Genomic DNA, 26,382 nt, shown 5'->3' with positions numbered 1-26,382 from the left:
TATATTTTTAATTTCTTAACTATTATTTCCATTTTTTCTTACTCCATCACTTTTTAAATTCATTAAATAAGCAATGTATTCAGTTTTTATTATAAAAAATATTGTAAAAAACAAAAAATTGTTCAATATTTAAAAATAATTGTCCTATTATATGTCTCCTTCCTAGAAGAATTACTGATTAGCACAAAAAAATTCGTAAAAAGTCATACTAACTTGTGCCCATTAAGTATAAGTTTAGAAGTTAAATAAAGAAGTATAAAAAAAAAGTTAAATAAAGAAATTAAAAAACTGTATTAAAAAAATAAAAGTATATTCTTAGTATCTTAGAATTTTGTTGGATACACTGAATCAAACCAGATTATCGGGGTAAAAATGCCTTTTTAAACTTTAATACATTGAATATATAATTTAAAAAAAAAATACTTTTACATTTTTCATTTCTTTACTAATTTCTCATTTTATTTTGTTGAAGACAGTTCTTTTTTTTTTAATCAATTTTGTTGAATGCGCATAAAAGACTGTAATTTAATGGCAGTGTCAACGCGATAATTTCGACAAAATGCAAGGGCATTTCAGTCCTTACATAATTTTCCATAGCGATATAAAGTGAAGAGTCGAAACGCAGTCATTGGTGCAAAAAAGCAAACAGAGAGAGTGCAAACGCAGCGAAGAATTGGGAGAGAAATCAATCAAACCCATTTCTCACAAATCTTCTCTCGCATTTCTCTCTTGAAAATGACTAACTCATCAGAATCTTCTTCTCGTAGAACAATGATCCCTTCATTTCTCTACGGTTCTTCCCCCAAAACCCTACCTGTTATTCACCAGATCATCAATTCCGGTTCCGCTTCCGCTCCTGTTCCCAGTACTCCGCCGTCACCTTCCATGCGTTCAACTGGATCCGCCGGTTTCATGATTCCTTCTCCTAAGGAACCGTTCGGTAAGATCGAGATGTATTCGCCGGCTTTCTATGCTGCTTGTACTGCTGGTGGAATTCTTAGCTGTGGTCTTACTCATATGAGTGTTACTCCTCTTGACTTAGTCAAGTGTAATATGCAGGTTATCTTTCTCTTTTTGTGCTCAGATCTTGATTATTTTCTTGCTTGATTTTGATTTGTGATTGTTTAGATCTGTGATTTGGTTTTAGGTTTTGCTGAATGTTATTTTAGGAATTTTGATTATGAATCTATGATACTGTTGTTTTGGTTAGTTAGATCTGTGAAGGTTTGTTGGTGCTGGCTGGCTGTTTGTTGAATTGGAGGATTGTTTGATTTGTGCTTTGTTAAATTTCACTTTTGATTTCATTTTGTTATTATGAAGCTTTGCGATTATGTTTGTGTTTATTAGTGTATTATAATTTTGCGGTTTCTTGGATAAATGTTCTTTGAATTTCGTTGTTATAGCAGTGTCTTACTCTGCTGAGATTGTGTAGGATTGTGCTGAGGAGAATGATCATAATTTGTTAATTGACTATCTCGATGACTTTCGGAGTTTGTTAGTCTTGAATCTTTGATGCCTGTATTATATTGTCAATGTTAATTACCAGCGTTGTTGACTATCTCGATGGCTTCAGAGTTTGTTAGTCTTTATGCGTATGTTCTATTGTCAATGTTAATTACCAGCGTTGTTGACTATCTCGATGACTTCAGAGTTTGTTAGTCTTGATGCGTGTATTCTGTTGTCAATGTTAATTACCAGCGTTGTTGACTATCTCGATGACTTCAGAGTTTGTTAGTCTTAAATCTTGATATGTATGTTCTGTTGTCAATGTTAATTACCAGTGTTGCTGACTTAGTTTTTTTTGTTGGAGTTAAAATTGGAATTGTTTAGTTGGTTGTAGTTCTCTATCGTATTGTGTTGTAATCTGTGGGTTGATTATTGATTTCAGATTGACCCTGCAAAGTACAAGAGTATCTCATCAGGTTTTGGAGTTTTGCTCAAGGAGCAGGGAGTTAAGGGCTTTTTCCGTGGATGGGTGCCAACCTTGCTTGGTTACAGTGCACAGGGTGCTTGCAAATTTGGATTCTATGAGTTCTTTAAGAAGTACTATTCTGATATTGCTGGCCCAGAGTATGCAGCAAAGTACAAGACCTTGATCTACCTTGCTGGTTCAGCATCTGCTGAGGTTATTGCTGACATTGCACTTTGCCCATTTGAGGCTGTTAAGGTCCGTGTCCAAACTCAGCCTGGTTTCGCAAGAGGTTTGGGTGATGGGCTCCCAAAATTTGTCAAGTCTGAAGGAGCTTTGGGGTATGCTTATAAACTCGTTAGCTTTGGGGTATGCTCATGATTTATGCTAGAAATTAGGACGTGATCTAATTAACTCTCATTATTTCAGGCTGTACAAGGGATTAGTGCCTCTATGGGGACGTCAAATTCCATGTATGTTCGCCATCTTAAAGATTATAATTTGTATTATACTTTAAATTCCTCTCTTGCTGAATTGGCTGTTTGTATGCTGTTCAATATCTACTATTTAGGTTACCAACTGAGGCATTTTAGTTTGTACATTATTTTCCCAATATATCATGTTGCTTCTCATGTGATGCTTGTTGGCCATGTAGCACTACCTTGTTGGAGTTATAGTCAATTATCGAATTGATATTTTGTTGTTTGAATTTATCATTTAGGATTAGTGACCTGATTCTATTCTTAGGATTATAGAAATTCATTGTATACTAAGTCATAAGTTTGTCAAGGATACATGCTACATTCTTTTAATTGTCTCTGTACAAAAAGTCAATGATCTTGCGGGTATTTTTTTATAAATCCTGGTAGGAAATTACTGATTAGTTTTGTACTTGTTATGAAGGGATATAGTTATTTATTGTAGATTTTAGATACAATAGAATGCTTATTGGTATTATATTTAAAATTGATAATACTCCCTCCTGGGTCAACAAAAGTTGATTTATCTTGTTCAAATCAGATACATCAACTTTTTCTTATGTTTAGGACCGGATGTAGTAAAACTTGACTTTTTTGTCATTATATGGACAGTTTTTGTACCCCTGCTTATGTATCCTCTGTTCAAATGTATAAAATAATTGTAATTATTGTTTGCTTAGAAATGATGAAACTCTAATATGAATACTGGTGAAGTTTGCTGTTTTGCAATTTAAGTTTACCAAATGGCATGATACCTTATTATGAGATCTGTAGAACTAAAGAATATTATTTCTTGCAGACACAATGATGAAATTTGCCTCTTTTGAGACCATTGTTGAGCAGATCTATAAGCATGCCATCCCCACACCAAAGAATGAGTGCAGCAAAGGCCTGCAACTTGGTGTCAGTTTTGCTGGTGGATACATTGCTGGTGTACTTTGTGCAATTGTGTCTCATCCTGCTGATAATCTTGTCTCTTTTCTGAACAACGCCAAAGGTGCAACAGTTGGTGATGTGAGTTTCATCTAGATCATATTTATGTAATTGTTTTGCATCTTATCTGTTTTCGACAAGTATCTGAGATTTATCTACTATTTGATGCAGGCTGTTAAGAAGTTTGGTGTTGTTGGTCTTTTCACCCGTGGTCTCCCCCTCCGTATTGTTATGATTGGAACACTTACCGGAGCCCAGTGGGGAATATATGATGCTTTCAAAGTCTTTGTGGGGCTGTAAGTTTATACAACTTTGTCTGGGATATCGTTTCATACATCTCATGCTCTTCATTAAGATGTGTGTATTAATTATTTTTTCTCTTTGTTAGGCCAACCACTGGTGGTGCTGCTCCTGCTCCTGTTGCTGTTCCTGCCGAGATTGAAAGTGCATAAAGTGACGATGGCGACACAATTTATAGTTTGTTTAAGAAACTTAGGAAACCAGCAAATAGGGACCATAAATAAACAGAGGAGTGCTGAGGTTGCTTCAGTTCTCAAGCATGGCCGGATAATATTCTTTTGAAGTTCAGACATTGTTTCCATTCTTCTTGCATTTGGTTATTTTGATTTTTGGTAGGATGGTTTTGCTCGAATCCTTCCAGTTGCTGAAACCTTTGTAGCTAGGAATGATATAATTTTGCGTGTTAGGGTCACTACACGCCTCTGTCAAACGGGAATACACACATTTGTTTTATTGTCTGTCTATGCATAAGCATGGATGCATATGCAATGCCTAGGTTGAGATCAATTTTTCTTCTAGTTTACCTGATTGATTTTCATCTGGGTTTTTTTTGTTACGTTTCTTATGTTGCTATCACATGTTTTCACTGTCAGTTTCTTGCAATTCATTAGATAGGAACCAACTATTCTTTCATAGTGCAAAATAAACCTTAAAGGATCTGTTTGGTTCAATCAGGGTGAGTGGAGGGAAGGGAGGATCCTCTCCAATTTTTCCTTAGGTTTCCTCTCCTTTTTCTTAATCTAAGGTTTGTAAATTATAAAGAATAAAAAGGAGGGAAAATCAACCATTGGATTAAGTAAAAGGAGAGAAAACATGAGTAAAAATTGGAGAGATCCAAATCTGGGAGCATAGAGATTTTTAAACTAATTTGCTTTTCTTTCCATATACCCTTACAACAAGTCTCTTGATGTTTATAGATTATATTTTGAACACAGTTTTCTCTCTTAGAACGCATACCTACTAAATTTGTTAATTTTTTGTTTTTGACTAAACTAAATTTGTTAATGAGACATCTGAATAACATAACAATCACACGAGTTGAGGAGCTATAGCTCTTCAACATAAATCTAATCATCGACTGACATCAATTTTTTAAACATGAAAATCTATTATACTGTAAAACATTTATAAATTAAATTCCATATAAATAAGGATTTATTCAGTAAAGCAAAAAACTTAATATAAATAGATAACAATTACAAATAAGAATGCAGTGGGATGTAATGTAACTTAATATATGCCGCCGCTTAAACGAATGAGTGAAAACATGAGAATGAAGAGGGTTATATATGTTGCAGCGACCATGAAACTTGCACTATATATTTCGTCTTCAAGAAACTTGCAAGTTGCAACCATTCAAAACTAGGCTCCTAAAGGCTCCTAAATGAAGAGGGTTATATATATTGGATTAAGATTTTTTTTGTTCAGGGCAACAAAATCATATGTTGATATTCAATTGAAATTTTTCATTTTTTTTTAAATGTCTACTGGTATTCAAAAGTCAACGGATTTTGACCCTTGAGTTTTTTTTTTCCCGGCCGAGAGGACTATACCATTATGGCATTATCCGCATGGATGGGGATGAAGGAAGAATATTTCCGGAAGCGGAGAATGAATGAGGACAGGGATGAGGAACATTATGTTAGAACATTTTGTTGGGGGACTGCTGCAAATACTCGAACAAGAAGATGATGAAGAAGAACACATGATGATAGTGCACATAAATTCCAAAGCGTGTGTATCACACTAAACTTTAGGTTCTATTCGCCCCCACCAGTTTATGCAAACCGGATGCAAAAGGGTTAACCGGCGAATCCCCTTCAGGATACTTTGGAAACCTTGACATGAATTGCACATACATATCAAACATATCGATCAACGATAGTTTACAGAATAAAGTTTCTTCAATGACCCTTATGCACTAGAGAAATGAAGAAATGATTTAGAAAAATTTCAGACAGAATCCTTACTCATGGAAACACATAATTTCTGTTGTATGTTTTCTGCCTCCTAAGTGTCTCTATTTATAGAAAAACTTATGGCAAATGATGAAGGGACCAGAGGCGGAGCTACATGCACTCCACGGTGTGCAGCTGCACCCTCTGAGATTTCAACTTTTGCACCAATATCATGATGTTTATTGCATTTGCACACCCTGAATTATTGACTTTGCACCTCATTTTTTCATGATACAGTATAACATATAGGAGGCCAACTTTTCCTCCTGTCTTTTACTACACTACTACTATTTTATTTTTTTAATTATATAGGAGTATACCTACTCAATATAACTCATCTTTTGTTTTTCATCATGTTAATCAGTGTCCCAAATATATTAGTTAAGGAAACTAAAAGATAATTTTTACATTAAAACAAATATTATTTATATTTTTTAAAAATAAAAATATCAAATTTCAAGACTTATTTATCATATTTAATTCTTTAACTGATGTCGCAAGAACACAGTTAAGTAGTTAACATTTTCCTTTTGTTTTGATTCGGACACTCACTACTTTTTTGTTTTTGATCTAGTAATTTAGTGGCTGAAAATTCCACCTTAAAGGTGAATAAGTTGTGTGTTCAGGGTTCGAACTAGACTCTACATAATATATATGTGATGTCCCTACCAACTAAGTTATGCTCATGAGGACACTTGTTGATTTAGCCTATAAAAATGTATGAAAATAAGTATTATATTTTGCTTTTTTAATGTTACATCAATAACTTATTTTTTCACCAATTTCTTCTTTACTATTTTATTTATATATTATAACGATTATTAATAAAAATAAAAAGTCTGCACCCCCTGACTCGGGGTCCTTAATCCGCCACTGGAAGGGACACAATCTTTAAAAAGATTTCAAAAATTTAAATTTAAATTTTAAATTAACCTTTTTAAAAACTCTCGAACACATTATAAATGGTTTGACAAGAAGTGGTAAAGAACCCTCCAACCAACAATGGAAGAAATAGTGAACTGAATCGAGAGATGGAATGGTCTATGAGTGAGTCTTTGTTGAAGAATTTGAAAATACAACAAGATCCATGGCTTCCTCGAAACACTTGGGAAGGAGGAGGAAGAAGAACACTACGCGAATCAAATTCATCATCGAATCAAACCCTCTCCACTCTCTCTGAACCATGTTTGGTGAGATTGGCTACCAATGCTTTGTTAGGTCTTAAATCATCCCTTATCACTATCCATAACATATCAAACCCTTTCCTTTCTTCCAATCCCCATCCCCCCAATAACACCTTCCTCCTCCATCGTGCTTCCACCACTCACTCTCTCTCAAATATACTTCTATCTATTGCTTCCACCGGCTCTCTCGTTTTCCTTCTCCGTCATTTTGTAGATCATTTTACAGACAATTCAATTTCCCAAAATCAACACCTTCCTCCCTATACTCTTGTCAATCAAGCCTTCGCCGTTGCCGTCGGAAATGTCTTACAAGGATACATTTCTGGACTTAACACAATCCACTCATCTCTAATTTTCAGACGTTCCTCCTCCAAATCCAAACACCCTGGTTGTTTGAACAGTGTTTCACATTCTGAAATTACACTGCTTGAGTTATTTCTCCACACAAAACAACTCACAGTTCAGATTCAAGCCCTTGCAAATATATGTAACCTACAAAACTTGGCTCTTTGCGTTTCAGATACTGATTTTGAGAATCTCATTACTAAAGCTACTTCTCAATTTTGTAACTTCTACAGAGGGGGGAACTTATTAACTTATTTGTATGCACAATTACAGGTCAATCACCTTATTTATTCAATGTCTTTTATTTATTTATTTATTTATTTGTATATCTACTGCTGCTTTTATTTTGTGATTCTTATTTGTATACAATCATAAACATAAATTACTGTCTCAACTTAATTTATTATTCATATTCTGAAATTTAGGTTGCTGATTCTGCTCACTGTGCTTTGCTCAAGTTTCTTTTTCTTCAATCCTGTGAACCGTATTGTGGGTTCATTAGATCTTGGATTTTCAAAGCTGAAATCCATGATCCCTATAATGAATTTATTGTTGAAAATATGGACTGTTTTTCTCCTAAGTCGCATGATCAAGCTGGTAATTCTGTTGACTTCCCATCGACAAGTATCAGGGTAATTCTTTCATGCACTGATCTGCAACCTGTTTTTTCATATGTATAATAATGTAGTACTATTGCCTTGTTAGATTGATTGACACAGTGGAGACTTTGTAATGTCAGTTGCGAGATGGAGTTCCCATTCCTGGATTTCTCAAGGACTTACTGGTTCCACTTGTTAGAGCTGGTCAGCAGCTTCAAGTACTGTTGAAATTACTTGAGCTGTGCATTCATGTTGCTGCTGGAGAACATAGTTCCGATGACTTTCTACCCTGCTCGAGTGGCTTCTCAAGCAATAGTCTGTCTTATTTTTCTCCACTCACTTTCAGCAAAGATATTATAGAAAATACGGTGCTTGCAAGAGAAAGCTACTATAAAAGGATGAATGGAAAAATCGAAAGCCTTTTGAGCAGCTTACAAGTTAGATATCAGCAGGTAATCATACTTCATAGTTTTGATTGTTTGTACAGTGCACTTTTTACTTCCATTTACTTTCAGTTATTTTGCGATAGCAATAAATAATTTATTTCCAAGAGAAAAGAAAGGGATTACGTCTTATGTTTTCTTTTCATATTTCTTAGTTATTTTCATGGTTTGTTTCCTATTTGATTAGAATAAGTATTAGTATTTGTTGAGATCCCACATCGACTAGAGATATAACCAAAACCGTCCTTATAAGGCTCAGGTAATCCTTCACCTTAGACGTGGTTTTATTCTTTTTTAATGCTATGATATGGGGAATAATATGTTTTTTTTTTTTTTAACATCAAGCAAAATGTTTCTGCACAGCAGATGCATGTAGCTTAAATTTTATTTATATTTTTACTTTTTATTATTGTGTACTGTATTTCTTTAACCTTGGTGAAACCTTGATTCTTGCCATCTGAATGTTGTGTAGTCTAGAGCTGAAATAGGTGTTGTTTTCTTCTAATTGTTATATATTGCTTGTTACTTGGAAGTGCGATGCTTCTCGGATTCATGCGTTGGTTTTCTAGTAATAACATTTGTGTGCAGTTCGTCATGTTACTGCTCTATGTTTAAGAATACATCACCATTATTTAAGATAAAGTTAATGATGCAATGATCTTATATGGAATAAAATTGTCGTTCCAATCAATGATCTTGTTTTATCTTTATTATGATCAACAATTAATTTTTGGAAGCAACACTAAACGAAAAAGGAGGAGCATAGGAAGTATAAAATTGGGTCCATTAGGGACCAAAAAAATGAGATGGAGCAGAAAAAAAATTGCTTTTCTAATTGTGCGTATACTAGGTAGATACTTCTGTTTTTTCGTTCTCATGCATGAAGAATTTCCTTTTGCAGGTACCTATGCATGCTCCAGTTCCTTCTTTTGATAATGGTGGGGGGACTTTAGACAAGCTAGGCCAGCTCATGTCCGAAGACGAACCTATTGTCTGTCCAACAACAGATAAAAGTTCTTCAAATATGTAATCTCTTACTTTCATCCCCCTACTCCCACCCCCGGGAAATATGTGTGAGCATGAAAATGCATGCACTAATTAACATGTTTCTCATTCTCTGCTTGGCATATTAGTCATTTGTCCTTACTCCTTACGACTTTATTTCCCTTTGTTACTTCTTTATTGATGTTCTGTAGAAATTCTCAGGGGATTTGATAATTTGGACTCGGATGTGTCAAGTACAGAAGATGGGTTCTCTTTGCTGGAAGATGTGTATGGTTCATCTGAAAGTTCATCCTTAAACAGCACTGAGGAGCAATTGGAGTCTGATCAGTTTAGTGGCTGGCCTTTCCCAATAGCAGAGCAACAAAGTCATCTATCTGCTTTAAAATTCTTGAAGAGTACTACCTTAAATAGTTCAATACAAAATTCTTGTCATCATGAAAAATCAGACAGTGGTTCACATGGAATATGTGATAAAATGGGTGCCATCGATCATTTGGTGAAGTCCTCCAATGAGGGACTGATATCAAGTCACATGTTTGATACTCTAAATCCTGAGAATTCAGGGCACTCAAGTAAATTCAGTATTCAACAGAGAGGTAGCTGCATTGACAGTTATTCATCAATGCTCCCCTTACTGAATAAATCATTTGATGATGAGGGAACTGTTGAGCAAAAGATGACCGAAAAGCACCTGCAATCCCTGAAATATTCCCAGTTATGCCACATTGCCATTAGTGATACTTTGAGTGGGGAAACCTTGAGCGAGGATCAACATGTTAATGATACACTAGCTTCATATTTGTGTGCTTTTCAACCATTAAAAATTGGGCATCTGTGTAATCTTCCTAGCATTAATCCCTTTAGTAAGAACCTAATGTTGACTAGAAATGTTTTGCTTCAACAGACGGGAATGAGAGGGGAAAAAGGCAAAGCAGATCATGTACAAACTTTGCCTTACTTCAACTTTTCTACTGTAGAGGACCCTTGTAAGGTTTATATGGACAAATTACCCACCAATTCAATCTCTATAAGTGCATCTTCGTTTCCATTGGATAGTTGTGCATCTGCTCATGGTAATCACAATAATGAATATGGAGATGTTGGCCATAGGAATGAAGATGAGTTGGTTGATGATCCCAAATACTGTTTTGATGCTGCACTTGATGTGGTAGAACATAAGCGATGTGTTTTAACAGATGCATCTGGTGGAAGCAGTTGGGAAAGACTCCTGGGAAAATTTAGGAAAACTGCTGTTTGTGATGCTACTCAAAAGCAGAATTTGTTGTCAACATTTGAGATGCCACTTGATATTGTAATTGACAAGTGCTTAATACAGGAAATCATGGTTCAGTATCCTTATCTTTATATTTATACTGGTAACGTAATTGAATGGTTTAGTTATGCTGTTTTATATTTCATTCCACTATAGCTTCTTTTTCTCAGCATGATACTATATAGGTAACCAAGCACTTGGGGAATCCTTCCTTGGAGGAAGAACCTAGCCACTTAAATACTCCGCCAAACATCTCATACTATTCGGTCTGGGATTTGGGCACTCCATAATGCCCAAGTCCTTGTCGTAGTACCACCCTAGAGCGTGATAGCCGACGTCCTGACAGCTACACTTTACAATGCTTTACTTATCCTTTTCGGTCAGCCCTTCTGTAGGTAGCCCTCTTCGAGCTACCGACAACCAACTCTAATACTAATTGATAGGTATCCAAGCACTTGCAAAAGCAAAAGCCTCCCCTAAAAGCTAGCTATCAGGGGGGGAAGAACCAAACCACTTAAATACTCAAAGGAAATGCAAATATTGCTAATTATTTTGATATTTTGAAATGATAGAATGCTTTAGTGGTGCTTAAATGTTTTTTCAAAAATAATAATCAGACCTTACCTCATCAGGTGGGACAAGCTACATAAATTAATTGATGCCATTTAGAATTTATGCTCAATAATAATGTTGTGCTCTTAGTATTATTATACTAACCAAGGTGCAAGTTATGCAGTAAGCCTGAATAAAATGTAATATGTTGAGACGGACAATGCTAACTTATTGGCCATGTTTAGATCTTATGTGTGGAAGTTAACAGATGAAACAATATAGAATAAGTATTATACAATACGTTATCACCCGAATGTTATCAACAATTTCTCATATTCAAACGGGTTTATTTGCTCAATATATTTCTTTTGGAAATCATTATGTAATATCTTTGCATGTCCTTAAAGATGCCAGATACAATTATGTCAGCAAACTAATCATCAACGTGCTTGAGGAGGCGTTTAAGTTGCAAGAGCATCTTTTAGCACTGCGGCGGTATCATTTTATGGAATTAGCAGATTGGGCAGATTTGTTCATCTTGTCACTTTGGCGACATGTAATCCTAAATTCTAATTGACAATGACTTGCTTAATATTTCGTAACTTTGTGTTCTGACTCTAGTCTACAATACTGCATGTTTACTCATTCTTTGTTTTACTTCAAATCACAGAAGTGGTCTGTTACAGAAGCTAATGAGAGGCTTCCAGAAATTCAAGGCCTACTTGAATTGTCAATTCAGAAGTCATCTTGTGAGCAAGACACTAATAAGGATAGGTTGTTTGTGTACATGAAAGGACATGGGAAATTACCTCTTTCAGCATCTGCTATTGGTACATCCATACTGCTACTCTAATAACTACACAACAATTTTGATTAGCTATTTGTTTTTATTATTGTCGTGATTGCTGTCATTAATATTTTCATTTCAATTTTGATAAGCTTACCCTACCCCTCAGTGGAAGGTAAAATTATGTTTCTGATAAGGAAATTTGTAAATAATGGCAGGGGTCCGTTCCTTCGATTTCTTAGGACTGGGTTACCATGTAGATTGGCCACTCTGTATTATTTTGACTCCTGCTGCGTTAAAAATATATGCTGATATATTCAGCTTTTTGATACAAGTGAAGCTTGCGTTATTTTCACTGACTGATGTGTGGTGCTCATTAAAGGTGTGATTTCTTGCAGTCGTTCCCTATTTCTTTTCCAGTTGTTATTATTGTGTATCTGCATTTATTTTTCTTATATCCTCCAAAAAAGTGTGAATTTTTGTCTATGAAATGAAATACATAATGAATGGGCTGACGCTAACATAGTATGGATTAAAGCAGAACTTAGAAATAACACATACCAAAGTTATCGTTGATGAATTGAATTAATCAATAAAACATAGTATGGTACAACAATGCCATTTCTGGAATTGAGCTTTCTGTAATTTTTACAACTTTTAACTGTGAGATAAACAACTACTTGTCTATGTGTGTCGTGTTCTGGGTGAGTGAGTGTGTTATGTGCGTTTATTCCGTTTTGTTTCTATTTCTGAAACAACTTTATATGTGTGTGAATTTGATAAAAAAATTGGGGGTGTCACATAAAGGAATATTGGCAGGAACTGTACTTCATTACAAATAACTTTTGTTACAATGTTTGAGAGCCTGCAATTTCATAAGTCTTAATCTACATTCTGAAGTATATAATATGTGATATCCCAACTTGCTTCTATTTGTTCAGAGATGCACTTATATTCTGATTTTTCAAGGGAATCTAAGGGATTTTGATTTTATTGAAAGTGCTTATTTTCTTTCAATTTTGGTGAACAGGATACAGCACATATAACCAATAAGGATCTAAATGCTGAACTGCACCAGCGTGGGGCAGGACATCTTAATATATTGATGAAGATGAGGTATGTACTGGATATTTTTTGAGAAGTCTAGGACCATGATGTATATTTGATATGATAGGCCTTCTTCAGGGGTCATGTTATCATTTTAAATGTATATGAAGTGTTATATTAATATAAAAGATATAAGATATTTTATAATATTATAAAATACCTTATAATATTCTAACAAGGGCTTTGGAGGTTTGGACCATGTGGTCTAGGTAGGGACACTGTCTATGAAGTCCAGGAAATCTTAGAGATACAAATGTACAGAAGTTTGCAAAATATTTTCCATTAATAGTAAAGGGAAATGCAATGGCATTGATTCAAATAGTTCCTCTTATAAAATTTGAATACCGTAGATGAGGTTCTTTTATATGCATATTGGCATTTCTAAGCATCCGTTACTCCACTTTCATTGACAGGCACCAGATCAGCCATTTTGTATCTACTTTGCAGCAGTATGTGGAGTCACAATTATCACATGTGTCATGGTGCAGGTTTCTTCATTCTCTTCAGCATAAGGTTTAAGCCAATGCTTCTATTTAGTAGTTTATTTATTTAGTTTCATTTCTTTGTATCATTTTCTTCTTAAGTATAAGTTGACGCATTATGGTGCTGCTTTATACGTAGCTATTTTCCACACAAAATCCCTTTTCCATAATTGCTTATATATTGTGTATTATTAACTGTGGCCGCTTTGTTGAAATTTAGATCTAACTTTTACTTTCCATATTTTGGGCAAAGTTCAGTGCATACATGTACATGGGATGTGCCCTTTTTGGGAGACTGTATTTTTTATTTCATTGTAGGAGAACTTTTGGTATAAGACATGGCAACAAGAGAAAAAAAAAAAAGATAGACATCCCGATCCTGCACATAATTCTTTAGGTTGCATTTAACTCACATCTCATTCATAATATAATCCTGTGAGGATCTAAGCTTTAAGCTTCCTCTGCTTTGGAATTGGAACAGTTTCTGCTGGTTAGATTTAGATGTATTAGCAAGAGCGTTTTGGGTGTTGTGCAATTTATACTATCCTTTGGTTTGAAAAGAATGCTTGCTTTCTTAAAGGGTATCTCATTGCTTTTAATCTTTTAATTTTATTGGATAAGGCGTCTTCGCTTCTTCGGCCTCTCTGGTGACCCATTGCCTCACCTTTCTGCTTTGTTTCTGGCGACCAAATACCTTACTTTTCCGGCAACGGGGGTTACAGCATAAATATCTGATTTTGGGTTATCTTCTTCAACTGTTCCAATCTGCCACATGTTTTTGAGCTGTGCCTGTTTACTTCTTTATTTTATTATGAAATACTACCTTTGGTCCTATATATAAATATAAGAAGAAAATATCAAGAAAAAGGAGGTTTATTTAATTTAATGTCATAATTTTAAAAGTTTATTCCAAATATAATCTTGCCATTAAATGTTTTTTTCACCCACTTACATGGAGAAAGATGTATTTCTAGTAAAGAGGATATTTGAGTAATTTTAACAATTAACGCATCTTAAAATTTGTGACTTTTTCTTATAATTGGAAACAAAACAAAAAAGCACCAAACATTTTTGTAAAATACTCTACCCGGATAGATATGATGATCTGTATGGCTTCGAAATATCAATCACTATATCAATGTTTTGGATATTCTTGTCATTCATGCAGGTGAAAGATATGATGGATCTTGAGTCTGTGCACATGGAATATCTTGCTGATTCATTAAGCATGTAAGTTTACATTTAATCGCTGCTTATCAGTTATAGAGACAGTTACTAGATAGTCAATTTTGAGAAAGTATTTTGGCAATTATGTTTACTCAGCTAACAAATTGAGTCATGGATTTGTCTAATCTGGTTTTCCTAGTCAAGGTCTTCACCAACATCTGCAAGCCACCCTTTCTAGGCTTGCTTGGCAATTATAGCTGTCGGGGTAGGGGGAATTCTCCCGTCCATCTCCACTTCCCCAACTCTCTTACATTATCCCCGACCCAGCTCCATTTCCTGTGTGGTTACTCCTTCACAAATTGATTAACATGGATGATTTCTAAAATCATTTTTCAGCATCCCAAACCCACCCCCTGCCCCAACATTGACAATAGAGAAAACCTAAACTCAGTCCTAGTCAAAGTGGTTGTTTCTCATTTATACCGGGTGGGCTTTGGTGGGTATCCACGGGTTTTGCTCCTCTTCTTCTACTTCAAACAAGGGTCCAAACATAGGTGATTTGTAAGAATTGATTAATACTATAACACTGATAACTAGTTGATTAGGTATTTGCTCACTGATCAATTTGCAATCAATTAATATTGCACTCCCTTCGTCTCTAATTTTTGATCCTTTAAGGTTTGGGCACGCATATTAACAAATAATGAAGTTAGATAAGTTTAGACCCTTTTACCCATAATCCATTTAATGAAAATAAAATTTATTTAATGCATGCTTTTGTAAGGGTAAAAAAGGAAATATATCATTAATTGTATCTTGATTTCATAAAAGAACCAAAGTTTTGGGACAAAAATAAAAAGCTAAAAGGACCAAAGTTAGGGACGGAGAGAGTAATACTAAGTAGTTATTTACATACTTGTTCAATAGTGTAAAACTGTTGTTCAAGTTTTGATGTGTAAAGTTTTTGAACTTGTACCCACTTGCACACAAAAAAAATTTCCAATTGGAAGTTTTCTTCTACAACTCCCAAAAAAATATATAGCAAGAGGAAAAGATGTACACACTACAGGACTAAAAATATTGTCCTTAAGCTCATAGGGTAAGAGTTTTTATGTATGTTATTGCAGATGTTTCCTGTCTGATGAAACAAAGGCAGTGGGCAGCATTATTGAGAGCATTTTGCAATGTGCACTCGACTTCCGGTCTTGTATTTCATTAGGTGCTTGGGATATTGGAAATGATCGGGGAGACTTGTTAGGAAAACTTTCTACAATCAATATATCCCAGGTAAAACCATGCATCATATGCGTCTCATGTCTGATACACTTATACTTTATAACTAGATTTTAATTAAAATACTACTATGTTGTTCTTTGAAAATAGTAACGTTTTCTGACATTTTGGCATCTTATTTAGACTTTGCAAGTCATTATTCTTAACCGGTATTGCTGTGTATGGCAATATGTATGTGTCCCTTTATTCTGAAAAACTTCTCAATGAATGTTCCCACTTCTCATTATTTGTAGGGTCTGATGCCCTCGAAATAACCTAATATTTGCCAAAAATTCCTCTTGAAAACATCCATGCATTAGATAAGAACACGAAAGGAAATGGAACATCTTATCTTGAACATGTTAGTTATGTCCTCAAATAATTGATCATGTACTCCAAGTAAATGTACTGACCAGCTGTTTCACTGTGTTTGCAGGTGCTTTCCATAAAGCAGAAGTTTGATAGAAGTCTAAATGAATTGCACATCTGCTATGTCAAGGAACCCAAGCATTTGAATTTTGGGCTTACTCGTTTCTGGGAATACCTCAACTATAATGGATATTATTCACATGTTAACAATGGGATGGGGTACTGTGCCGTCTGAATTTTGCTAGCTGTGACGAAGAATGATGGCACATTGCATCAGCTGTGGCTTAGGATTAGGAAGCCTGCTTTAACAGGTCAACATTGATTTGTGACTCGGAATTCTCTCGCTTACACCCTCTCAGGTTTTGGAATTACAATAAATCATGTTGAGGTAGTGTCCCTGGGTTGGTTTGCCGAGTCATGGATGTTACTGTTAGGAATGACTTGAAGTAAAAAATTGTATCTTTGAAGAAGGAACAAAATAGAAAAATACAAAAACATAAATACACATTGCATCTGTGACCATGTCTCTGTCCCATGGAGTTGCTAACTAATGCTAGTTGAGATTATGTACATGATAGGAGAATGTCTGGGTTACATTCTCGATGAACGACGTTACAATTTACTTTGTAAAAAGAAAAGGAACAAAGAAAAAATGTTGGTATCAAATGCATCATATTTTGTCCGGATCATGGTATAGGACACAGTCTTGATTTTGCCTTGGTGATATCCACCATGTAATACTGACGAGTGACGAGTCATATACTGTGGTGCATCGAAGTTTTATGCAATGATATTCTTATGATTGTTATTCTCAATGATTTTTGTACATGGATCATCAAAGTCATCTTTTACTTGCATACTTTCCTTTTTTTTTCCTCCTTATTCTCATTTGAGAAAAGTATACAAATATTATTTCACCTATTTGTAGCATTTCCGTTTCATTAATTAGCAATTTTTATTTATTAACATTATTTATTATAATACACTATCAAATATTGAAGTTTTATGGCATGTTTGCACTTTGATATTTCCACCATCACCCCATAATCACTCACTTTGTTAAAAAAGATGCACTCATTCCTTGTATCATCGCCCACAAAACTGAATGTTATGTCGATGACAATCCCTTTCGAACCTTGTATGACGAGCTATTAGCACAAATCAGAGAGAATGGTTGAGAGTGATTGGGGCATACTAACAATTTCTAACCGGTGAAAATGGAATACTATATAATATAGAAAAGGAGAATTACACCTTGCAAACAAATGAGAAAATTTCTTTTCGCACCCTTCATGGGGTGAACGGGGCAAAACAATTAGATTTTTATAAGGTTCGCTAGTTAAAGTGTGAACTATGGGGGAAAAAGAAGATATGGAGGCACGAAAAGAAATTCATTATCTTCATGGGTGCACCTTCCCAAGAGAACCAACAAAACCCTGCTTTGGTTATGAGACATGATATAATCTATGAAACAACTCACAGAACAACTAAATATCATGTCTAAAGCGAATTGTAGACTTGTAGTTTTATCCCCAGTCTTTTTCATCATTGCTCCCAAAAACAAGTTTGAGGATGAGTCCCAAGATACACCTAGAATACATAAATTCTTCCACCACAAAGAGAAGCGAGATCGGCTATTTGCTACCAAAAATCGGACATTTTAATAGTGACGTCCCATACCTTGCAACTAAAATCTCTTTAACTAGTAGTCACCATATCCATTTAGCTAATAAACTTAGGTACATCATATTAAGATCCTTCACGCCTACTGTTTCAAAAAAAAAAAAAGATCCTTCACGCTTAACCCTCTACATACTTTGGTTTACAAACTTTCGACAACCTAGTACATGTAATTTTCTTCCCGCGACAAACCCTCCCAGCAATAAAGTCCTATGGATCTAAACTACAAGTTTTCATACCTTCATCGACATTTTTGGGAAGTAGGGGTAAAAGATATGAAAGCTACTTAGGACTGAATTTAAAAGAACAATTCTGCCCCAACACTAACATGTTTGTTACTCCATATATCCCAAGCTTTTAGAAAAATACTTCCAACATAGGCTAAAGGTGAAAACTTTCACCGGTAGACTAAGATATCGGAAGGGGACAAGACCAATCCTACAATTCAAAAAATTTGATGGCATAAAGAGGAATGTCTATTCCACAATAACCCCCTAAGAAATTTTACGATATTGTTTGTAGTGAAAAGTTATTGTAGTTTTTTTTCGTTAACATGTTTAGCGGTGACTAATTTCCGCCGGTGAACCAACTTGTGGGGCATATAAGATGGATTCTTCCCATCCTCTCAACCAAATTTTTTAATACTAAAAAATCAGGAATCGAACCCTTAAGGGAACAAATTTATTGTTGCCTAAACATTTGGTTTGTTTACTGTAGTAATTGAGAGCATATAATGAGTTTTGTAAGCAATAAACAGTTGATATGGTGCCACTACAAGTCCACATCTTAGTATTAATAGAATGACAGATAGATAGTCATGCCTACAAAATAAAAACTTAAGACTAAATGGTCCTAATGTAGAAATGAGAAACTGAAAATCTGGGCAAGATTGTACAAATTAATCATCTACAAAAGCACGGTGGTCCCTTGGTTGAGAAAGTAGCAGATTTGTGTCAGTATGGCGGTGGAGGGTATGTTCCTGAAAAAAGATATGATAAGAAAGGAGAAAATTAAGCAGGAGATGGAAATTGAAATGGTTGGGTGAGAAGCAAGAAATACTTACTTACCAGGAGAGTTTGGAGGATAACCTGCCCGTGGAGGGTATGAAGGTGGTGGATAAGCTGATGATGGCGGGCGGATAGGAGTGGGGAGGAGGGTATGGTGATGGTGATGAGGAGGGTGGCGGATAGGATAGGGAGATGATAGTGATGGAGGGTATGCATATGATGAGGGTGGTGGATAGGGAGATGAATGGGAAGCAGCAGGGTAGGGTGGTTGTTGGTAAGCGGCAGGGGGTGGTGGATGGTAATAAGTAGATGAATTAGAGTGTGATTGTTGTGGGTAGTAGGAAGGAGCAGAATATAATATAATGGGACTGTTGGTGTTGTTGACATATAGGGAGTATGGCTTGAGCCTGATATCTGCAATATATTATCATAATATCCCAAATCAAACAAACTGAGAATGATTTCCAATTTCCAATTACTACTACTATACATACACTAGCGGCCGCGCCTGTTTGTGTGATCCGTGTTTTTTATTCTATTAACGTAAATAAATTATAAACAATGGTTTATTATAAGTTTGATTTTTATTTAAACTAATTTGTGTATTTCTATATTCCCGTTTGTATGATCTGCATTTTTTATTATACTAACGTATATAAATTGTAAAGTTGTTTATTATAAATTTGATTTTTATTTAACTAATCTGGGCATTTTCAGTTTCCCTCAAAATAAAAATTGTAATATAAGTGCATTGGTTCCCACCATAGATAAAGTAACACACTTGTAACACAAATTTATAACACTATTTACCCTTCCACATCGGAGTTAAATAACATATACACACTTGAATAAAAATTTACAGATTTGGATTCTCTCCAATTTTCCTTATTTTTTCTTAATCTAAGGGTTGGTTTTTTCTCCTTTTTATTCTTCTTTTTTTGTTGATAAGCAATGTTAGTTGTTAGTATTACAATGTTATGTTATTTAGAACTCTTTAATCAAGCCTTGTTGAGTAAATGGAAGTGGCGATGTATTGTTGATGCCGAAGCCATTTGGTTTGATTTAGTGCGGTTCCGGTATAAGGAGAGTGTTGGTAACTTGTTAAGTTGGGACGATGGTGCTGCAAGATCCAAGGATTCCATTTGGTGGCGTGACATCTTGAAGGTAGGGGGGGAAGGAAAATGATCTATGGTTTCCCAAAAGTGTTAGTAGTGTGTTGGGCGATGGTAATTTGATTGGATTTTGGAAAGAGAAGTGGCTAGGTGAGACTCCATTCCGAGAACTTTTTCCAAAATTGTTCAATAAAGAAGTGGATCATAATGTGGTGGTAGCTGAGAGGTTAATTGGACAAAGAGCTAACAGAATTTGGGGTTGGCAGTGGAGAAGCGCTTTAAATTCAGAGGAACAGGGTGAATTATTATACTTACAGCAGCTGTTGCTGGATGTGGATGTGATGCAGGATAAGTCAGATCAGTGGAGATGGACGCCGGACAATACGGGGATGTTTTCAGTTAAATCCGTCTACTCTTTACTACAAAATGGTAGAACTGCGCGGGAATTGAACATAAATGTATTAACATCTTTGCAGGGGATGTGGAATAACGATATCCCATCAAAAGTTGGTGTTTTTGGTTGGCGATTACTTATTGAAAAATTACCTACAAGAGCAGCTCTTGCTTATCGAGGTATTTTATCTAATTCTCATGATTTATCTTGTGTATTTTGTTTCAAGGAATTAGAGGACTGCAAACATCTCTTTTTCAATTGTAACTTGATGCAACAAGTGTGGAAAAGTATCTATCAATGGGTAGGCTGTGCGTATCATCATTATGAGGAAGGATGGAAGCATTTTAATTTCTTTGGTGATATTGTTAAATCGAAAAAGGGATCGAAAGTGAAACATTTGATATGGCTAGCAACCACTTGGTGTACTTGGAGGGTACGGAATAACATCATTTTTAGGGGTACTATATTTGATTGTAATCAGTTGGTAGATCAAATTAAGTTCATTTCGTGGTTTTGGTTTATTGGTCGGTCGGGTAGAGATTGCTCCTATTCGTACTATGACTGGTGTGTTAACCCTTTAGAATGTATTCTTAGCATTTGAGGAATTTCATTGTATTGTAAGGATTTGAGTACTTCTTGTACTCCTTATTAATACAATTTTTTGCTTATCAAAAAAAAAAAAAAATTCTCCTTTTTATTCTTTGTAATTTACCAACCCTTTAATTAAGAAAAATGAGAGAAAACATGAAGAAAAATTGGAGTGGATCCAAATCCAAAATTTACACACTCTTTACCCTTCCACGTGCAGTAACTCACATAAAGGGTAGGTGTTTGGATTAACTGCACATATAAATACCACATGAACCAATCCTGTTTGTTTCCATAAAAAAAATTTCAATTCTAACCGACTGTAGGCATAGATAAAATGCAGGCATTACAACACGGATGACAGTTGAAACCTAAACATAACATATTAACAAAATAAGACCAAATAATAAAAAAAAAACATTAATGAATACTACATCTCAAGAGTTTGCATCCAAAAAGGTCATGAAAATTGGGATAATCCGTAGAGCAGTTACATTCGTTTTTCTAGTAAATAAACAATTTCAACCGATGCATAGAAGACTGCTTCTTTTACCTCCTAGTTCTCTCACAGATTTTCATGATGGGCTTATCCCGGTTCGCCCTGTCTATATCTTGGCAATGCAACAGTTTTGACCAAAGAATAGCTAAATCATTTCATCAAGAAAAAAAAATATATATCAATGAAAACTCAATATAAAAAATAAAAATAAAAACTTACCTGACAACATGCAAAGTAAATTTCATAGTGCTTTGCACTACATATGTTCAAAGTCATGGTCAGACTTGAAATTTAGCAACAATAAATTTATTCACCGAAAAACAATTTAAAAGAAAATAAAAAATCCCAAACATAATTGGCTTGGCCTTGGCATAGTGACTCTTTTTCTCGCTTATGAGTTTTCTATCTCTCTCTATCCCCCTGTATCTATTCCTATATTGTAAGTGACTGTGAAACTCATTTCTTCGTGCGGTTAGTTTTTTTTTTTTTCTTTCTGTTATTAAGGACCGGTTAGGTTACATGTATATCAGGTTACGAAATTTTTTCGATTACCCGTAGTTGTGAATTGGGTAAAGTCTTAATGGAAAAAGCCAACCCAAAATTTGACGATCAATCGTTTCTAACAAAAAGACATGATAAAATCAATTTGACACGCAACAAAAATATATTGTAGAATGAATTGATATCTATGCTAGTATTCTTCGTTTAACCTCAAACCACACCACATTTGCTTAATTATAACAACATGATTAGGTTAATAACTGATTGCAAAACGGAAAGGTGTACAATAAGAATGATCAATCAATCATAGAATTAATAGGAAGTCAATTAAAAAAACATTTTAATGAACAAACAATAAGTAATTGTGGTGAATTACATAAACATAAAACCAGTCGCACTTCCGAAAGGCTTTGATCACATTTATTTCATATATGTATTGTGTTCTCTATATCAGCCAAGTACCAACATAACAGAAAAGGTATCAGTATGACAATGAAATCTTCATTACCTTGTGTTTATCAAAGTCAAAGCATTCTTGAAATTCATCACACCTTCTACTTTTCTAAGACTGCAATGTTGAGAACAACGTGAGTAGTCCAGGTTTTGGGTTCTGAAATTGAGAACAAAGCCAAACAAAAAAATGCAAAAAATGTGATTTTACAACACACCTATTTTGATTTAAGAGACATGCATTGCAAATTCCAACCCTACCACAATGCCATCATGTTGTTATTGATAAAGGAAACTGCTTTTGGGGGGAATGAAAACTAAGGATGGTTAGTAGATATTACATCAATTTTCAACATTAAAAGAGGAAAATTAGATCAATCTCACTGTAATATGTAGTATCTGAAATCACCTCTTTCAAATTCAAGTCACTATCTCCCAATCCCTCTCTTCCTCTCACAATTGTTTAATTGTTCTTGCGGTTCATCTTTCCCAATTTTCAGCAACCGACTTCCGAAAACAAACTTTTTTATTGTGGCTAAACTTCGCAAAAACAAACTTAGTGTGTTGTGGATTGTGGAATCAGGAATGGCTACACAAATTTTCTTTTTATGATGGTAGCAGTTGCAAAAATAAAGGGAATGGAACCGCTTCATAGATGTTAGTTTTTTACGTGAACAATGATAATAGAAAAGAGAGAAGGAAATATGTGGAGTTTTGTGTTGTGGCATACGTAGGAATTGCTTTGAAGGGTAAAATAGGTATTAAGAAAAATCCAGCCCAAACTCATCTATCCCCTTTATATTATGTTATAGATGTATAAGTAAACAAAAATCACCTGAAAGTGATGGATAAGAGATGAAATATGTATATCTATAGGTTTTAACGTGCCAATAGGTTTTAATGTCTATCCTCGCGGTGCCCTCCTATAGCTGTCAATGCTTCATATATATAGGTTTCCAGGGATTCTAAAAACTCCATAAAATTAGAAGCATAAACTGTAAGTATAACGTATAGCAATAATCATGTTGATGATAGTCTCCACCATTTTCATGAGTACTCCTCATCATGCTCGAAGACTTGAAGGTGGACATATAAATAGCCAACGTCTCATGCATGATTTAATGTTTGATCGAATAAAGCAAAGACGGTATCGTGTTGCTCTTGAAGATAGGGCAGGAGGAGGAGATAGGCTCTCACCAGGTGGACCAAACCATGTACATAATAATCAGGTCCATTGTTGATTTTCATTTTCTACATGTATCCTAGAGTTTTTTTTTTTTTGGATTTGAGGAAATGTTTTGTAATAAATCCGTCACAAAAAGAATCCTTCTCAAGTATGTTTTAGTATTGCTTAAGCTAATGTACACATAGTCGAGACACTGTATTGCGATTTCTAATGAATCTAAACGGTATCCAAAAGATTTCATCCTGAACAAATTTTTGGTGATCCGCATTATTCAAGCTATATTCCCTTATTGATGATATATATACTACTAATCTGTTTACTATATGGTCATAGATGGTGGTTCAAGTTAAGAATAAGATGGAAAACTATATGTTGGGATTCACATCATACGACAAATAGTTTATGATTATCATCATTGTCACCCGCAATAAAAAGTAGTAGTAGTTTTGGTGTGAATTGAGTACGGCACAATTTATTTGCAAAGAGTATCGCACAATGAATTGAGGAGCAGTGTATGTTTACTATGAATTGAGTATCGCACAATGGATAAAATGTTACTTTACAGTTTAAGTAATTATAAGTGTCGGTGTCGTGTCGCCGTCTTAAAAATACAATATTAGCATGGACATTTCTCATTAATTATGCTCAGCATCTTCCATTGGCAATTAGAGTAGTGGGTTCTTTCTTATGTACCCGAGATGCTACTCAGTGGAGAGATGCTTTGGATAGATTGAGGAATAATCCAGACAATAAAATTATGGATGTCCTTCAGATGAGTGTTGATGGACTACAACATGAGGAGAAGGAAATATTTCTGCACATTGCATGTTTCTTTAAAGGGGAAAGGGAAGATTATGTAAAGCGGATTTTGGATGCTTGTGGATTACACCCTCACATTGGAATCCAAAGAATCCTGGAGAAATCACTTATTACATATCTCTTTAATTATAAATACAAATGCAATGCAAGTTTAAATTAAAACACGCACATGTTCAGGTATTTTATTTTTTGAAGCAGCAGTAGAAAAAAAATAAAACACACATGTTGAATTTGGTAAAATAGGAAAAACTAATTGAAGAAGAAATGGTTAAATACTACATTAAAGAATTGGGAAGTCATTGCACAAAATTCTAAACTATTGAGCCTAAAATGATACTCACCAACCATTCAATATGCCCCTGACTGCTTTCTTGGTTAAGCCTCTTGACAGCAATGACTAAACCAGTACCTGGTTTAGTAGGGGATAGAGAAACACGAAACACACGATTAATGATGGGTGTTGATTTTCATTCCTACACAGACGTGATTTCCTTCAAAGTAGGAAGATTGTATTTTTTAGTATATTAAACAAATAGTATGCACCTGTATTGTATAATAGAGAGCAGAGAAAATTGGTTGATTTGATCTTCTTTTACTTCCACAAAGAAATTGTATGGCACAATGAATACCTTGTTATTTGGTTAAGAAGAAGCATAATTTGTATGCGGTTCTGCTTTCAATTATCAGTGTAAAGTTAGTTTGTTTAGTTAAGTGCAATTTTATTAAACTTGAATAACACAACAGTGGTATGCAGTTACCATATTTGATGGGTGTAGTTTGATAACCAACCAAGTAAGTGAGGGTAAAATAGGTATTAAAAAAAATCCAGCCCAAACTCTTGCATCCTTTTTATATATGTAATAGATAATCTATAACATAATATAAAGGGGATAGATGAGTTTGGGCTGGATTTTTCTTAATACCTATTTTACCCTTCAAAGCAATTCCTACGTATGCCACAACACAAAACTCCACATATTTCCTTCTCTCTTTTCTATTATCATTGTTCACGTAAAAAACTAACATCTATGAAGCGGTTCCATTCCCTTTATTTTTGCAACTGCTACCATCATAAAAAGAAAATTTGTGTAGCCATTCCTGATTCCACAATCCACAACACACTAAGTTTGTTTTTGCGAAGTTTAGCCACAATAAAAAAGTTTGTTTTCGGAAGTCGGTTGCTGAAAATTGGGAAAGATGAACCGCAAGAACAATTAAACAATTGTGAGAGGAAGAGAGGGATTGGGAGATAGTGACTTGAATTTGAAAGAGGTGATTTCAGATACTACATATTACAGTGAGATTGATCTAATTTTCCTCTTTTAATGTTGAAAATTGATGTAATATCTACTAACCATCCTTAGTTTTCATTCCCCCCAAAAGCAGTTTCCTTTATCAATAACAACATGATGGCATTGTGGTAGGGTTGGAATTTGCAATGCATGTCTCTTAAATCAAAATAGGTGTGTTGTAAAATCACATTTTTTGCATTTTTTTGTTTGGCTTTGTTCTCAATTTCAGAACCCAAAACCTGGACTACTCACGTTGTTCTCAACATTGCAGTCTTAGAAAAGTAGAAGGTGTGATGAATTTCAAGAATGCTTTGACTTTGATAAACACAAGGTAATGAAGATTTCATTGTCATACTGATACCTTTTCTGTTATGTTGGTACTTGGCTGATATAGAGAACACAATACATATATGAAATAAATGTGATCAAAGCCTTTCGGAAGTGCGACTGGTTTTATGTTTATGTAATTCACCACAATTACTTATTGTTTGTTCATTAAAATGTTTTTTTAATTGACTTCCTATTAATTCTATGATTGATTGATCATTCTTATTGTACACCTTTCCGTTTTGCAATCAGTTATTAACCTAATCATGTTGTTATAATTAAGCAAATGTGGTGTGGTTTGAGGTTAAACGAAGAATACTAGCATAGATATCAATTCATTCTACAATATATTTTTGTTGCGTG

The 26,382-nt window shown here is 34.7% G+C and overlaps 2 protein-coding genes and 1 long non-coding RNA gene across 3 annotated transcripts; 2 read left to right on the top strand and 1 right to left on the bottom strand.

Annotated features, from left to right (window-relative positions):
• Nucleotides 1-556: 556 nt before the first annotated feature.
• On the top strand, nucleotides 557-4,139 carry LOC123888150 (mitochondrial phosphate carrier protein 3, mitochondrial-like). Its single transcript, XM_045937114.1, has 6 exons — nucleotides 557-1,059; nucleotides 1,889-2,250; nucleotides 2,339-2,382; nucleotides 3,188-3,402; nucleotides 3,493-3,617; nucleotides 3,710-4,139. The coding sequence occupies exons 1-6, from the start codon at nucleotides 736-738 to the stop codon at nucleotides 3,771-3,773; spliced, it is 1,134 nt and encodes a 377-aa protein (XP_045793070.1). The 5' UTR covers nucleotides 557-735; the 3' UTR covers nucleotides 3,774-4,139.
• Nucleotides 4,140-6,528: 2,389 nt separating this feature from the next.
• Nucleotides 6,529-16,979, top strand: LOC123888148. The gene is made up of 13 exons (XM_045937113.1): nucleotides 6,529-7,381; nucleotides 7,534-7,740; nucleotides 7,848-8,159; nucleotides 9,052-9,176; nucleotides 9,357-10,505; nucleotides 11,395-11,536; nucleotides 11,651-11,810; nucleotides 11,986-12,149; nucleotides 12,798-12,883; nucleotides 13,288-13,387; nucleotides 14,525-14,586; nucleotides 15,651-15,810; nucleotides 16,232-16,979. Exons 1-13 carry the CDS (start codon nucleotides 6,611-6,613, stop codon nucleotides 16,397-16,399), a joined length of 3,606 nt encoding a protein of 1,201 aa, XP_045793069.1. The 5' UTR covers nucleotides 6,529-6,610; the 3' UTR covers nucleotides 16,400-16,979.
• A 1,628-nt stretch (nucleotides 16,980-18,607) lies between these two features.
• On the bottom strand, nucleotides 18,608-19,246 carry LOC123888147. The gene is made up of 2 exons (XR_006801987.1): nucleotides 18,912-19,246; nucleotides 18,608-18,823 (listed from the first exon to the last, which is right to left on the bottom strand). It is a non-coding gene; the product is annotated as an uncharacterized LOC123888147 (long non-coding RNA).
• Nucleotides 19,247-26,382: the final 7,136 nt, after the last annotated feature.

This window comes from Trifolium pratense, linkage group LG6 (genome assembly GCF_020283565.1).
Source record: "Trifolium pratense cultivar HEN17-A07 linkage group LG6, ARS_RC_1.1, whole genome shotgun sequence".
Classification (NCBI taxonomy): domain Eukaryota; kingdom Viridiplantae; phylum Streptophyta; class Magnoliopsida; order Fabales; family Fabaceae; genus Trifolium; species Trifolium pratense.
The sequence above is the reverse complement of the archived record's forward strand: the minus strand, read 5'-3'. Positions and strand labels throughout refer to the sequence as shown.

Bases quoted from the DNA above. Each gene is read 5' to 3' on its own strand.
- LOC123888150 (XM_045937114.1), top strand. From the start codon at position 736: ATGACTAACTCATCAGAATCTTCTTCTCGTAGAACAATGATCCCTTCA. The intron at 1,060-1,888 runs GTTATCTTTCTC...TATTGATTTCAG, and splicing joins TAGTCAAGTGTAATATGCAG to ATTGACCCTGCAAAGTACAA. The intron at 3,618-3,709 runs GTAAGTTTATAC...TCTCTTTGTTAG, and splicing joins TTCAAAGTCTTTGTGGGGCT to GCCAACCACTGGTGGTGCTG.
- LOC123888148 (XM_045937113.1), top strand. From the start codon at position 6,611: ATGGAATGGTCTATGAGTGAGTCTTTGTTGAAGAATTTGAAAATACAA. The intron at 7,741-7,847 runs GTAATTCTTTCA...TTGTAATGTCAG, and splicing joins TCCCATCGACAAGTATCAGG to TTGCGAGATGGAGTTCCCAT. The intron at 12,150-12,797 runs GTGTGATTTCTT...TTTGGTGAACAG, and splicing joins ATGTGTGGTGCTCATTAAAG to GATACAGCACATATAACCAA.